Source organism: Cervus elaphus, chromosome 4 (assembly GCF_910594005.1).
Source record: "Cervus elaphus chromosome 4, mCerEla1.1, whole genome shotgun sequence".
Lineage (NCBI taxonomy): Eukaryota > Metazoa > Chordata > Mammalia > Artiodactyla > Cervidae > Cervus > Cervus elaphus.
In genome coordinates, this window is record NC_057818.1 from 27,137,348 (window position 1) to 27,151,738 (window position 14,391).

Below are 14,391 nucleotides of genomic sequence, written 5' to 3' on the forward strand. Positions count from 1 at the left end.
TCTTGTGGCAGAGCACAGGCTGCAGGACAAGCAGGCTTCAGCAGTTGCAGCGCACTTAGTTGTTCCGAGGCATGTGGCCTCTCTCCGGACCAGGGATCGACCCTCTGTCCCCCGCATTGGCAGGCGGATTCTTAACCACTGGACTACCAGGGAAATCCCGTAATTTCTCTATGATTGCCTCACCCCTCTATTCCATGACTGGGAGGCACCCCCAGTCCCAGTAGTTCAGAACCCCCTTTCCAAAGATGCTTTCCAAGAACCTTAAGGGCTCTCTGCTTTCACTTCCCACCCGTGAACTTTCCAAGGACTCCCTGCCTCTTGTCTGTGCATAAATGAGAGGGTCATGCCCTCAGAGTGTTATCCTAGAAGTGTAATGGACACCCAAGACCTCTGGGATATTATAGTTTGACCTTTGACCCAGCAGCTACGGCATAGCCCCCATGCCTGTGAGCCATGGCTACAACCACCACACTTGTCTGAGCTACCCCCGATTTAGTATTAGGTCATCTGCCTGATAAATATGTCCCCTGTGCTCCACAGACCCTGTCCCCTAATGAAAATACACAGTACTTTTCTTCTTCTTGACTTAGCTCTCATGAAAGCTACTCTCTCCCTACTACTCTCTCTTCTCCCGTTAGTATACATCCAAGTCAAAGCCTTAACCCTGCTCTCTTGCTTCCTTTATCCACTGATGGATTGTGTCATTAACACTAGATCATTGTTCTGTCCTAGGCTAGATTTATCAGAAAAGCCCCTCCCCCAAGTTGACCTCACTCTTCAGGTCAGTGGCTCTTACCTCTGGAAGGAAGATGAGGCCTTCCAGGCTGCACAGGCCATCACTGATCAACATAAACCGCTAGAATATCGAGGCTTGCCAAACATCAGTTCAGCCCACATAGCTGAGTTAATTGCTCTTACCTGGGCTTGCCTAAGAGCAGAAGGAATGAAGGTTAACATCTATGCTGATAACCACTACAACTTGGGTTAGTGTTTGATTTTGGCATATGCTAGAAACAGAAGATTCATGACAGTAGCTGGTACCCCAGTTAAAAATGGGCCCCAAATAGCAGAACTTCTAAAGGTATTGTTGTTACCCCAGCAGATCATGACAGTTAAAACTGAAAGACATAGCATACAAAAATCCAGATAAAGTACAATAAATACAATAAATTAGCAGCATCTTCCCCAACCACCAAAAAAATCTAAGCAGTTTCCATGCTTTGGATTGGTGCCCCCTGCATCCCTCTTTGAGGCCCTAGACCCCAGGGGGATTATTCACCTTCCCTCAAGGAACAGCACTAATTTAGAAGGCCTCCTGGGACTTCCCTGGTGGTCCTGTGGCTAAGACTCCATGCTCCCAACGCAGGGGGTCTGGGTTCGATCCCTGGTTGGGTAACTAGATTCCACATGCCACAAGCGATCCTGCATGTCGCAACAAAAATTGAAGATCCCTCCTGCTGCAAGTCAGACCCAGCGCAGCCAAATTAATTAGCTTTTAAAAAAGAATGACTCCTAAGAAAATCATAAAAGAGGTCCACGTGGCCCAGATAACAGCTTCAGACTCAGAAAGAATTTGGATGGGAAAAAAGCTGTCTGTTCAAGCCATTCAGATGGACTTTGGAATCACCAAGATGTCTGCTTCATATCCCTTAAGTATTAATATCTCTCTCGAGTCATTGCATGTGGTTTACACAACATGACTCATACAGAAAGGACAGGATGCAGGATATATTAGGTAAAAAGTAGTTTGGACCGTTTGGCTTTTATTTGGCTCAAGCAGTTCACTTGCCTCAATTGCCAGAAATATAAGTAAAAGTGGGGCAAGAAGGGAGGCAGCTCCCCCTCAGGCCTTTCTTTACCGGGAAGTAGATTTTATCCAGTTACCAAAAGCACGAGGCTACCAGTGTGTTCCCACCACTGTCTGCCTGTTTTCTAAATGGGAAGAGGCTTTCCCCTGCCCAAATGCCTCAGCAACATCAGTTGCCAAAGGGTTCCTGCAACAAATCTTCCCTACCTGTGGCATCCCGTCTACCATCTCTAGCAACAGGGGATCACATTTCACTGGTAAAATTATACAGAGAATGGAAAAGGCAACACAATAGTCAGAGACTCCACTGTCCTTAGCATCCTCAGCCATTGAGTGCCACAGAAAGAGCATAGAAATACCATCCTCAAGGCAGACTGGCCCCACTGTCCAAAGGACTGGGCTTACTCGGGCACAAGCCCTGTCCCTTGTTCTCAGGACTCTCACATCGTCACCCCTATCTTCAGGCAGGCTATCTCCCTTTTTTAAAAAAATATTTATTATTTTTAATTATTTATTTATTCAATGGTGCCGGGACTCAGTTACAACACGTGGTTTCTTGAGTTGCAGCAATATCTTTCAGTTGTGGCATGTGGGATCCTTAGCTGTGAGGCATGTGGGATCTAGTTTCCTGACCAGAGATTGAACCCAGGCCCCCTTCACTGGGAGCACAGAGTCCTGGCCACTGGACCACCAGGGAAGTCCCAGGCTATCCCCTTACGAAACAATCACAGGAAGGCTTTGGGGACGCCTTATTCATCTTGACTAGTGGAAGATTCTAGCTTTATTCAATGTGACATCCTTAGATACTGTCAAGAATCAACAAAACACACTTGATCCTAAATCAACAAGTCAAGGTTCCGTTGACTGCCTTCCCTTCAGAACTTCCTGATTATCCTTCACGTGACTACAATAAGTAGTCTAGTCTTCTAGAAATGCCACTGTCAAAAAAACCAATCTCGAGCCTAGAAGTCTCAGGATTATTACACCATTTTACTCATCGCTAACACTGCTGTCAAATCACTGGGTGTTCAACACTAGAGTTGTGTTTCATAACTAAAGAAATACAAGAGTCACATATAAGCAGCTCATATAACTCAACATCAAAAACACAAACAGGGATTCCCTGGTGGCTCAGAGGTTAAAGCATCTGCCTGCAATGTGGGAGACCTGGGTTCGATCCCTGGGTCGGGAAGATCCCCTGCAGAAGGAAATGGCAATATTGTAAAGTAACTAACCTCCAACTAATAAAAATAAATGAAAAAAATAAAATAAAGTGAAAACACAACCTGATTTCTTTTTTAGTGGACAGAAGAACTGAATAGATATTTCTTCCAAAGAGGAAAGGCAGATGGCCAATAGACACATGAAAAGATGCTCAGTATTGCTAATCATCAGGGAAATGTAAACCAAAATCACAATGAAAAGGACTTCCCTGGTGGTCCAGTGGACAAGAATCCACCTGCCCAATGCAAGGGACACAAGTTCCATCCCTGGTCTGGGAAGATTCCACATGCCAAGGGCAATTAAGCCCACGATCCACAACTACTGAGCCCGCATTCTAGAGCCTGCAAGCCGCAACTAATGAGCCGCTGTGTCGCAAGTGCTGAAGTCCATGTGCTGAGAGCCCGTGCTCTGCAACAAGAGAAGCCACTACAGTGAGAAGCCCACGCACCGCAACTCTAGAAAAGTCTGAGCAGCAACGAAGACCCAGCATGGCCAAAAATAAATTTTTAACAGACAATGAAAAAAACAAGGTAGGAGTTCCCCGATGGTTCAGTGGTTAGGACTCAGCACTTTCACTGCCAGGGCCTGGGTACAACTACTGATCAGGGAGCTATGATCCCACAAGCCATGTGACACAGCCAAAAAGAAAAAAAAGGTGAGAAAACCACAAGGAGGTATCACCACACACTGGTCAGAATGACTGTCATCAGAAAGAACACCGGGAACAAATGTTGGCAAGGATGCAGAGAAAAGGGAACGCTTGCACACTGTAGGGGAAATGGAAATTGGTACAGCCATTATGAAAAATGGAATGGAGGTTTCTCAAAAGTCTAAAAATAGAACTACCATATGACCCAGCAATTCCACTCCTGGGTATATATACCTGAAAAAAAATACTTATTTGAAAAGATATGTGCACCCCAACGTTCACAGCAGCATTTTTTTTACAATAGCCAAAGATAGGGAAGCAACCTAGATGTCTATCAACTGATGAATGGATAAAGAAAATGTGATATATATATTTAATAGAATGCCACTAGGCCATAAGAAAGGATGAAATTTTGCTATTTCAGCAACATGGATGGATTTGGAGGGTATTACGCTAAGCGAAATAAATCAGACAAAGACAAACACTGTATATCACTCACATGTGAAATCTAAAAAAAATACAACAAACTGGTGATATAACAAAAAGGATGCAAATTCACAGATAAAGAGAACAAATTAGTGGTTATGGGGCAGGGGGAGAGGAAAGGGGGAAGGGCAATATACAGGTAGGGGTACACACTATTAGCTATCAAATAAGCTGCAAGGATATACTGTACAACATAAAACCCCCAAGCCACTACAGGAACTCTGCACATCCCTCATACAAGTGTAAATGATCCCATTGCCCCTCCCAGACTATTTGCTGAGACCCAGATCAACCACAGGAGGACAACCTTCAAACAAACCCTTTCCCCACCCAAATTTAGCATCCTTTGGTTACCTTCAGCCATCAGATAACTATCTCTATAGCCCCTACCTAACTCCAGATGATTCTTATTTTGTCCATGGAACCCATGCTTATTGGCTGTTACCTTCCATCTGGGCCAGATACTGTCACCTTGACAATCTCACCCATCCCCTCATCTTACTCTATTTCTCACCATCTCCTTCCTCTCTTAAACTATCTCTAAAACAGTCATCATTCCTTCAGTTTCATTTCCTCCCACTATAGGAACAAAAGGTATTCCAGACATCATCTACATCACCATCTACAGATACCCTTGTAGATGATCTTGGTTCCTGGGGAGCAATTTAGAAAAAAAGTTATAGAATTGGGCCTACATTCATTCCATCCACGACCTCAGTACTATTTGGGAGCAAAGGTTTGCCACCTTTTGGGTACCATTCTCAGGAATCTATCATCTGGCTCAAGAGGTTAGACTCAACAACAGAACCTGCTCGTTGCTGAAGCAATTCAACTTGTCCTCAGATAACATCTCCACTGGCCTCAAATCAGTGACTCACCAAGGATGAGAAACCCAGCACGCTGTTCTCCATAACTGCATCAGCCTTGATATGACCCAAGAAGGTGGCATGTGCACAGTGGTCAGAAGCAACTGCTGCATCGTTGTCCTTGGCAATCTACATGAAATCTCTGCCTTAACCAGGAAGGTTCGAGACATGAATGAAGAAGTGCATGCATCACTTCCATCACCACCCACGGAGGAAGGACAACAGGTCTGGGGACTTCTTCTGGAGGATCCCTGAAGGTCTACGAAGTTGGGCACAGGACCAATTCGGCCTCTAGTCTTCATCTTTCTACTTATCTTCAAGGTATTCCTCTCATCAAATGCCTGGATCTCACAGCACAGCAATTATCAACCCTCATCATGTCTCAACAGATGATTCAGCTGGTTCTAAATGAGTAAAAAGCAACCAAATGAGAAATGAATGTATTAATATATTGATCAGAGGAAAGAAGAATGCCTCTCCTTCCCTTGAACAAGAGGGGGAACTGACAAAGACTCTCTGCTTAACCCAACTCTCTGCTTAGTCAGGCTCCTTTGACTATTCCCCCCATCAAGGCCCATCCCTGTACTTGAATCCAGTTTTAGCAAGAATCTTGCTAAGTCAGTTTACCTGAATACCCTACCCTTGACACCTGATCAAACTCAGCATCCCCACTCTACCCTGAGGATATGTGATCACCCTCACCTACCTTCAGCCAGAATGGCCCCCGAAGACTTGATAACTCTTCTTAGTAATTTTCCATCCACCAAAGCTGCCCCACCCCGCCACTTGCTCCTTGGCAGTAAATCCCCACTTGTTCTGGTTGTATTTTGAATCAGGCCCAGTTCTATATCCAAGTCTCTATTGCAATCTTTTTTTTTTTTTAAATAAAATCTATCTTGGCCATTTTAACTTCTGCCTGTTGTCTTTAACAGTGCTCTTTTCTGGACTTCCCTGGTAATGCAACGGATAAGAATCCACCTGCCAATGCAGGAAACATGGGTTCAATCCCTGGTCCGGAAAGATTTCACATGCTGCTGAGAAATGGAGTATTTCCCTGCCATATCAGTAAACAAGGATGTCCCAGCCATCAGCGATTCTGTGCCTCCAAATGTTAATTTCTGAGCTACAAGGGCACCCAGGAAGAACAGTACCTATAATCTGGCAGCCCTTAGGCTGCAGTCACTCCCTATGGTGAGCCTTGAGGAATTAAGGATATTGACTCCCAGATAGCTGAGATGCATCTGAAAGGAAAGATTTCAGTGACCCTAGACTCTTACATCCTCCCCTACAGAGAAAAGTGCTAAATTCCTTAAGTTGAAATATCTGGTTTGACTTAATTAACAATAATCTTTAGATGGTCAGACCACCTGCCCTGTTGCAAACTTCTATATAACCTGATCTCCCCCCCCCCCCCACACACACACACCCTCACACCACCTCCCTCCTCAGACCTGTTCTCTCAGGGTCACTTGAGACGCTGTCTCCCAGGCTTTAAGTCCTAAAAATTCCCCCCAAATAAAACATAACTCTCAACTTTCAGGCTGTGATTATTTTTTAAGTTGACACTGCATAGCAACTAAGCCAGTCTGCCACAACTACTGACCCTGAGTGCTGCAACAACTGAAGCCTGCATGCTCAAGGCCCAGGAGCCACAACTACTGAGCCCTGCTGCAACTACTGAAGCCCATGCACCTAGAACCTGTGCTCTGCAATAACAGAAGCCACTGCAATGCGAAGCCTGTGCACCAAAACTGGAGAGTAGCCCCCAACCCCCTCCCCACTCCCCTCGCAAAATATAGAGAAAGCCAAGCAACAAGGATGCCCCAGTGCAACCCAAAAAATAAATTAAAAAAAAAAGATTAACCCCTCCCAATCCAATCTGAAGTGAAAAGAACGTCATTAAAAAAAAACAAAAAAAAACAGTGCTCTTTGTCTTCACCTGGCAGGTCAGTGAACAGGGCTTTTCTGAAGCCCTGCCAGATCTCTGCGGATTTCCAGGTTGGGAGGCCTGCCGGCAACCCAGAGGGCTTACTCTACCGAAACCTGCCCTCAGGTAAAGCTCCCATTTCCGGGGCTGAGAGGCGGCTCCTGCAAGGCCTCCTCCCTACTGCCCTCCCGCAGGCGACATCACCTCCTGACCTGACGCCAGTCCGTCTGGTCAGGACTTCCCTTGGTCTGGAAGGTTCGGTCTGGAAGGTTACCTTTGTGAACCTTCCACACCAGGCCTCCCACCTCTAGCCTTCAGCAGCCAAACCAACCAGATCCTTAGATCGATCTTGGAATAGAAGTAAGTGAAAGTCATTCAGTCTTTGTAATCCCATGGACTGTAGCCCGCCAGGCTCCTGTGTCCCTGGAATTCTCCAGGCAGGAGTTCTGGAGTGGGTTGCCATGCCCTTCTCCAGGGGATCTTCCCTACCCAGGCATCGAGCCTGGGTCTCCCACATTGCAGGCAGATTCGTTACCATCTGAGCCACCAGGGACCTGCACTTTGAAGTCCGCTCTGCGGGCAGTTTTGCCCACCCGCCCAGCACCCTGTGGGGCTGCACTGTCTCATTTAGTCTGTACAAAATAATGTTTTTTGCCTGGACACCCAACGTGTGCTAGGCCTGGAGCCGGAAGCATATCTTAACTGCCCACCCCAGCCCTTCTCCCTGCGTTCCAGATAACGACTTGGCGGTTCAGAAAAGTTAAGTAACTCGCCCATCTCCATGCTGCACGTTTGTAGCCACCCAGGACGGCAACCTCATCTCTGTCGCAGGGCATCCAAGGTACCCAACGCCTCACTGGGCAACTGAGAAGAGTCCTGAAAGGGCCAGATACCCCGAGGCTTTTGAAAAGAGGCCTTAGGCCAACCAGTCTCTGGGTTTTATCTTTTTTTTTTTTTCCAGCCTAAGACCAGATACTTGGATCCCCTTCCAAGGCCCAGCTTCCTGACCTCTCTGCCTCAGTTTATCCCCACCCACACAGTAGGCGGGAGAAAGAGGCATCTTCTTTCCTCCTTGCCCCTCCCTCTGTGGGGCGGGCCGCTTTGGGGGGCGGTCAGTCGGGCTCCCCCAAAGCAAGGATGGGAGTGGCGGGGGCGGGCTGGAGAGGATTCCCGCCGTCCCGGAAGAGTAAAAGGGGCCGCCGGTCCCGCTCCACCGCCGGCACCTGCTACCTGGAAACCTCGGGCTGAGGTACCGCCCCCGGCCCCCGCCCGGGCCCGTCCGCCACTGGAGCGCTGGCCCTTTAAGAGCGGCGGTAGGGGATCGAGGGGAGGAGGGCCGGGAGCGCCGGGAGCTGCGCGGAATTCGCCGGGAACCTCGGGCGCCGGCTCCCTGGCTAGCTCACTCGCTCCGACCCGCGCCCTGCGCCTCATTCTTAGGCTGCCCGGGGAACCGGGCCGGGTCGGACGCGGGGCGAGCAGGGTTCACCGGCGGGAGGCGCGCGCTCCCGGCAGCGCCTGCCCCCCAACATGGACAGAAGGAGCTGGGCGCGCAGGGCACGCCGCGGGATCGGGCGGCCGGAGCGCTGAGGCAGACAAAGGCTCCGGAGTTGCGCTTGCTCTCCGCCGGGCCCCGGGCGCCGAGGCTGCAGGACTCCGCGGCGGGCGGCTCCGGCCCGCCCTCTCCCTAGTGGGCCGGCTCCGCGCGCCCGGACCTGCCCGGCCCGCTTCTCCTCGGCCGTGGGAATTTGCCGAGGCTCGGGCGGGGAGCCAGGGAGCGTCGCAAGTTCCGAGCCGCGTGCGGGGACCCGGCGCCCGCAAGCGGGCGAGCCCCGCGGGCATGGGCAGCGACCGGAGCGCGCCCGGACGGCCGGGCTGGGCGGGCTGTCTCCTTGGCGGCCGGGAGGCGGCTGCGCGGCCGCAACTGCTGCCGCTGCTGCTGGTGCTTCTGAGCTGCCTGGGCCGCGGCGCAGCGGCGGAGGACGCCGAAGTCAATGCCGAGGTAAGGACCCTCGCCAGCCGCTTTGCCGGGGGTTGGAGAACTTGAGGCTGGGGGACTTGAGGGTGGGGAGGAAGCCACGCCCGCAGCTTGGAGCGTGGAGGGGAAGCGCGCAGAGATGAGCCCCTGTCCCGGAGTTGGGGGCGGGGAAGAAGGGGACCGAGCCAACTGACCCTCTCCAGCTGGCCCTTGGCGGTGCACCTCTTCACAAACCCTGGAGGGTGTAGGGCTTGAGCCCACTCTCTACTCCTCCAGCCCTGTCCTGGACACTGATCCTTCACAACCCGCCTCCCGGGAGCTGCTTCTGCGGCCCCCAGCCCCTGCTCCTCTCCCTTCCCTTCTGGACGCCCGATTCCTCGAGAGCCCTGCAGACGCGCGGTGACGTTCTTTGCTAACCGAGAGGGGGCTGCTCTGGGGACCGGGGTGGGGGTGGGGACCTTGAGCACAGCAGCAGCGCTCCCGCCTAAGAGTTTGGTGACACTGAGGCGCGTGCGGCGCGCTGGGGTAGGGGGAAGGGGTGCGAACCTCCGAGGCAGCCGATTAGGGTTGAGGGGGCGCTTTGGCGACTTTCTCGGACTCTTGCGCGCAAGTCGTGCCACCGCCAGATGGGATCAAGAGGGAAACCGGATCTCACCCGGCGCTTCCTCCACCGGCGCCCCTACGGCCAAGGCCCGGGTCTAGGAGGGTGGACTCCGAACATCTTTTCACCAGGAGCCCGCCTGACGTCCCTCTGGGGACTCATCTCTGGATCGGTCCAGTGTATAATGTATGATTAGGCGGGGCCTCCTGGCGTAGAGCTGAGTCCAGCCAGCGCCCCCGGCTCCACGGGGTCGCCGAACGCTGTCCTCCGGACTAGGGACAGTGAGGGGCACTAGCTCCACTGAGTCAGAGCAAAAGCGAAGATGTTTTTTCTCCGACACCTAAAACGCTGCTTCCTGCCCCAGAGAAGAGGTGAGGTTTGGGTGCCTGGTGGAAGAGACACCCTTCTCTGCACGTCCCTGGTAGGCTTGGGCCTCGGTGCCCTTGGGCCAGCCTGGAGCCTCCCGCAGCCAGGGTTACGGGCCTGAGTGCCGTTTCTATTTGCAGCCAGGCCGGTGCTCCCTCCCAGCACCGCACCCCCCTCCAACCCGCCCTGCCCCGCGGCTTCCCCACCTCCCCGGCTGCCTGGGAGTTTTTTCCGATAGAAGCTTGCCCTTCCCCGCCCTACTTTAATAAAAGCTCGGAGGAAGGGCAGGGAATTCCTCCCAGCTCAAGTTACACCTCCCAGCCAGTTCCCCACCTGCTCTGCCCTCCCTCTTTGGCCTGGCCAGGGAAAGCAGCAGGGAGCCAGGCCCTGGCAGGAGGCAGAGCCGGGAGCCCAGGCCATGCCCAGTCCAGCTCCACCACCCCGCCCCTGATTCAGACAGGCAGACAGGCAGGGGCTTATTTGAAGACTCCTGCTGGTGGGAAATGGCCCTCAGCCTGCCTCCAGGTACTGGCCAGAGAGTGCCATTTGCACCCACCTGCCACTCTCTGGAGTGGAATACCAAAGAATTGCAAGTCACAGACCCACCCCCCAGGAGTTTATAATCTACTTAGAAATGGCATCTCTGAACAGAAAGCAATCAGGGACCAAACTGGGATTTGGTAGCTAGGTATTGTGATTTGGCATCTTAGATGGATAGGAGCTGGGGCACTGGGACGTGTGGTCCGAGGGTCTTTGTTCTCTGCTTTGCTTCTGCTCCTCCATCACCCCGTCTTCTCCCAGCTGAGTGAGTACCTGCTGCCCAGGGTCTACACTGGGGGCTTCCCTGGGGGCTTTGATGGTAAGGAATCCACCTGCAATGCCAGAGACCCTGGTTCAATCCCTGGGTCGGGAAGATCCCCAGGAGAAGAGAATGGCAACCCACTCCAGTATTCTTGCCTGGAGAATTCCGTGGACAGAGGAGCCTTGCAGGCTACAGTCCATGGGGTTGCAAAGAGTGGGGCACAACTGAGCGACTAACACCTTTCACCTTTCAGGGTCTGCACTGGGGGCACAGACCATGGCCCTACACCAGTGTGGCACTGACTAGGGATTGACTGACCTGCAGCCCCTCTCCTCAGGGGAAACTTGGGTTGGGCTATTGCAGGAAGAAACTCTGGAAAGTACAGGGGACCCTTGAATGCTGGAAGCCAAGGGAGATGGGGGACTCAAGACGAGTGGGCTAACTCAGATTCTAGAGTTGGGTTTCGGGTACAGGCTGTTGCTTCTTAGGGTCCCATCAAGTCTGGCCAGATCTGGGCCCACAGCCAGCCCATTTGCCCCGAGGCTATAGAAAAACTGTGCCAAGTCCAGGCTATCCAAGGACCAGCTTCAGAGATTCATGGGCCTGGCTACACCCTGTGTCCAGAGTCTCCATCCCTTGGAGAAGGGCTTTGGTCCTTGACCACAGCTCCAGACATTGGTTCAGGTCACGGCTAGGACTGTCTGAGCAGCTGAGTCAAGGCCAACCCCTCTGTCCCTCCCTCCCAGGGCAGAGTTTCATCAGGCTAAGGAATCAGGCAGTATACACCTGCAACCTGCCAGTCCCCAGCCTGGAGAGGGCTGTCTTTCTTGGGGAAGCCACAGCTGAGCCACTCTGCCCTGTCCCACTCCCTCCCTGGCTGTCCAGCCCCAGTCTGCAGCCTTTCTGCATAATCCAGGCCCTCCCTGCCTGACTGAGGTGCTACCTGCAGCTCCTGACCTCCTCGGCCTGAGAATCCAGGCCCCCCTTTCTGTCCTCCTATCTCTGGCTCCAGCACTTAGTCCACTTAAGTGCCTTTGGCTTTTCATCAGAGAAGCTTTGGTCTCTCCCCACCCCCTCCTCCTCCCCAGACACATCTCTAGGCCCTCAGCCCTCCTGCTCTGCCCCGGGGAGGTGACTCAGGCTGCCAGAGTTCACAGGTGTGGTGCCCCTGCCACTAAAACATGGGCACACCCACTTTCCCGGAGCAGACTCCTGGGTATCTTCCTTGCCCTTACCCAGCAGCTGAGGAGGAGAGCAGACAAAGGAGGGTAGGGGTCAGCTCGAATTCTGCCTTTGACCTTCAGGCTTCTGGTGTTCCAGTCTCTGTCCACACTTCCATGCTGGCCCCTGGGGCCCCCTGGGTGTGCCCATATTAGTGCCCTGTCCTAACTGTGGAGCAGAAGCTGCAGGGGGCCCCCCATGCCCACCCTCAAGGAGAAGAGGTGTGATAGTGTGAGGGCCTTGTATTTGAGAACCTACAGAAGCTGAATCTTCTTTTCTTTCTGTGCTCTTATCAGTAGCAAGCCACTCTTCTCCATTCTTGTTTCAAAACCCAGGGAGAACTGGGCTGATGAGTGCTGCCAGGAACTCAGGATCTCATTGGGCCACGCCCTTTATGCCAAGTCCTTCTCCAGGGCCCTGTGTTTGGGCTGCCCTGGGGTCCAGTCAGTCTGCTGCCTCCTTGCAGAGAACAGCCCTGCATGTGCTCCGTGTCTGCGTCACAGACTTGCCTGCTCTGACCCCTGGACGCAGACTGCTTCGTTTGCATCCAAGGAGAGTGGGGAGGAAATAACCTAGAAACACACCCAGACACCCCTCCCCGCTGAAAGAAGACTTCCCCCAGAATCCCTCCAAATACTTCCTCCAAAATCCCTTACAATACTGCCCACATTCTCTAATACCAACTCAGAATAGCAAGACTGCCCGGCAAGGATAAACCTCTCCCCGCCAAGCACTGGGTTCTGGCCCCCCCTCCATGCCCTCCAGGTGTTCCCTGCCATGGACCCCTCTGCCCAGCTGACAGTTTGACTTCTGCCTGATGCCAGCTCAGCTGTGGTGGTCGTTGTGATGGCTGCAGCTTCCCACCTCTGATTAAAGTTGTTGCTATAGACTAAGTGAAGCCCCTCCCCTCCCTCCACCTACCCCTCACCGGCCTCAAATAATATGTTGAAACCTAACTTCCCCAAGATGATGATATTTGGAGGTGGGGGCCTCTATGAAGTGATTAGGTCATGAGGGCAGAGCCCTCTTGGGTGGGATTAGTGTTATAAAAACTGTCCGAGGGACTTCCCTGGTGTTCTACTGGTTAAGACTCCAGGCTTCCAATGCAGAGGGCATGGGTTTGATCCCTGGTCAGGAAACTAAGCTTCCCTGGTGGCTCAGTGATAAAGAATCCACCTGCCAATGCAGGAGATGCGGGTTCAATCCCTGGGTCGAGAAGATCCCCTGGAGAAGGAAATGGCAACCCAAACCCACTCCAGTATTCTTGCCTGGAGAATTTCATGGACAGAGGAATGTGGTGGGCTACAACCCATGGGGTTGCAAAAGAATCGAACATGACGTAACTAAGCAACAGTTGACTAAGATTCCACATGCCTCGCAGTGCAACTGAGATGTAAGAAGGTAAAATACAAAAACTGCTGGAGAAATCTCCCTTGCCCTTCCACACACAGCAAGAAGTTAGCAGCCAGACCTAAGCCTGCTGTCGCTCTGAACTTGAATTTCTTACTTCCAGAACTGGGAAAAATAAATGTTGTTATGAGCCACCCAGCTTATGATATTTTTATTATGGCAGCCAGGATGGACTAAGGCAGTTGGCACCTTCAGTATCGTCCCAAGATTTATGTAGTTCACACAGCTGGCTCCTCAGGCAAGGGCCAAGCCCGGTGGCCAGCTCTGCCTTGGGCATGGAGAAGTGTTCTCTGGGTCAGCAGAAGCAGAGACGGCTCAGGGCTCTCTGCTTAGAGCTTCCTCCATCTCACAGAGGGCCCCAGGAGTCCGCAGATGAAGGTGAGGACCTGGCACCCTGTCAGCTGCTGAATACTCCAGGCCTGAGGCACACAGTAGGCGCTTTCTGACTGGACAAGCCTCGACTGAGTTAGGCTCACATGAGGCCATTCCCCAGCAGGACCGTGGTTTTAGGGATGCCTGAGTGCTTAGGGGAGTAGCACGGATTTTTGCAGCTGTTTTTTGGGCAAAAACAGCAGAGATGTACAACGTGGGCCTGAATCAGAGAGACAAAAAGGAACGCCTCTCACCAGCTCCCGTTTCCCTCATGGGATCAGCAGACAATGAACACGTACACCCAACTCAACCTCTGGGATCTGGACAGACAGACCCTGGGTCCCAGCCATTAGCCAGCCCTCAGAGATGCCCCCATGGCCCTGGAGGCTGGAGAGCAAGGTTTGGAGCTGCTCTCCAGGACTAACCCTTGAGCCTTGGACACCACCTTGTCCTCCCAGAAGCTACTGACCACCCCCACCCCCCAGGGGTGAGAGCCCAACATCATGTCCACTGTACTTGAGCATGGCGCCTGGTACATAGGAAGTGCTTACAAAATGGTGGCAAAATACAGTGAGAAGCAAATGGCATTTGCTGTTGGGCAAATCACTGGCCCCTTGGGCAAATCACTGGCCCCATCTGAGCCTCAGCGAGGTAACATGGTTAGAGATGGTTCCTTGGCATCACT

At 52.3% G+C, this 14,391-nt stretch overlaps 1 protein-coding gene and 1 long non-coding RNA gene across 2 annotated transcripts in view; one reads left to right on the top strand and one right to left on the bottom strand.

Annotated features, from left to right (window-relative positions):
- LOC122691780 lies at window positions 1-9,587 on the bottom strand. The gene is made up of 3 exons (XR_006340505.1): window positions 9,481-9,587; window positions 5,045-5,436; window positions 1-928 (listed from the first exon to the last, which is right to left on the bottom strand). It is a non-coding gene; the product is annotated as an uncharacterized LOC122691780 (long non-coding RNA).
- Window positions 8,108-14,391, top strand: part of MMP15 (matrix metallopeptidase 15) — a 21,187-nt gene continuing 14,903 nt past the window's right edge. The window contains exon 1 of the mRNA XM_043898612.1: window positions 8,108-8,958. Within this exon, the coding sequence (XP_043754547.1) occupies window positions 8,797-8,958 (162 nt within the window). The 5' untranslated portion in view covers window positions 8,108-8,796. The remainder of the gene's footprint in view (window positions 8,959-14,391) is intronic.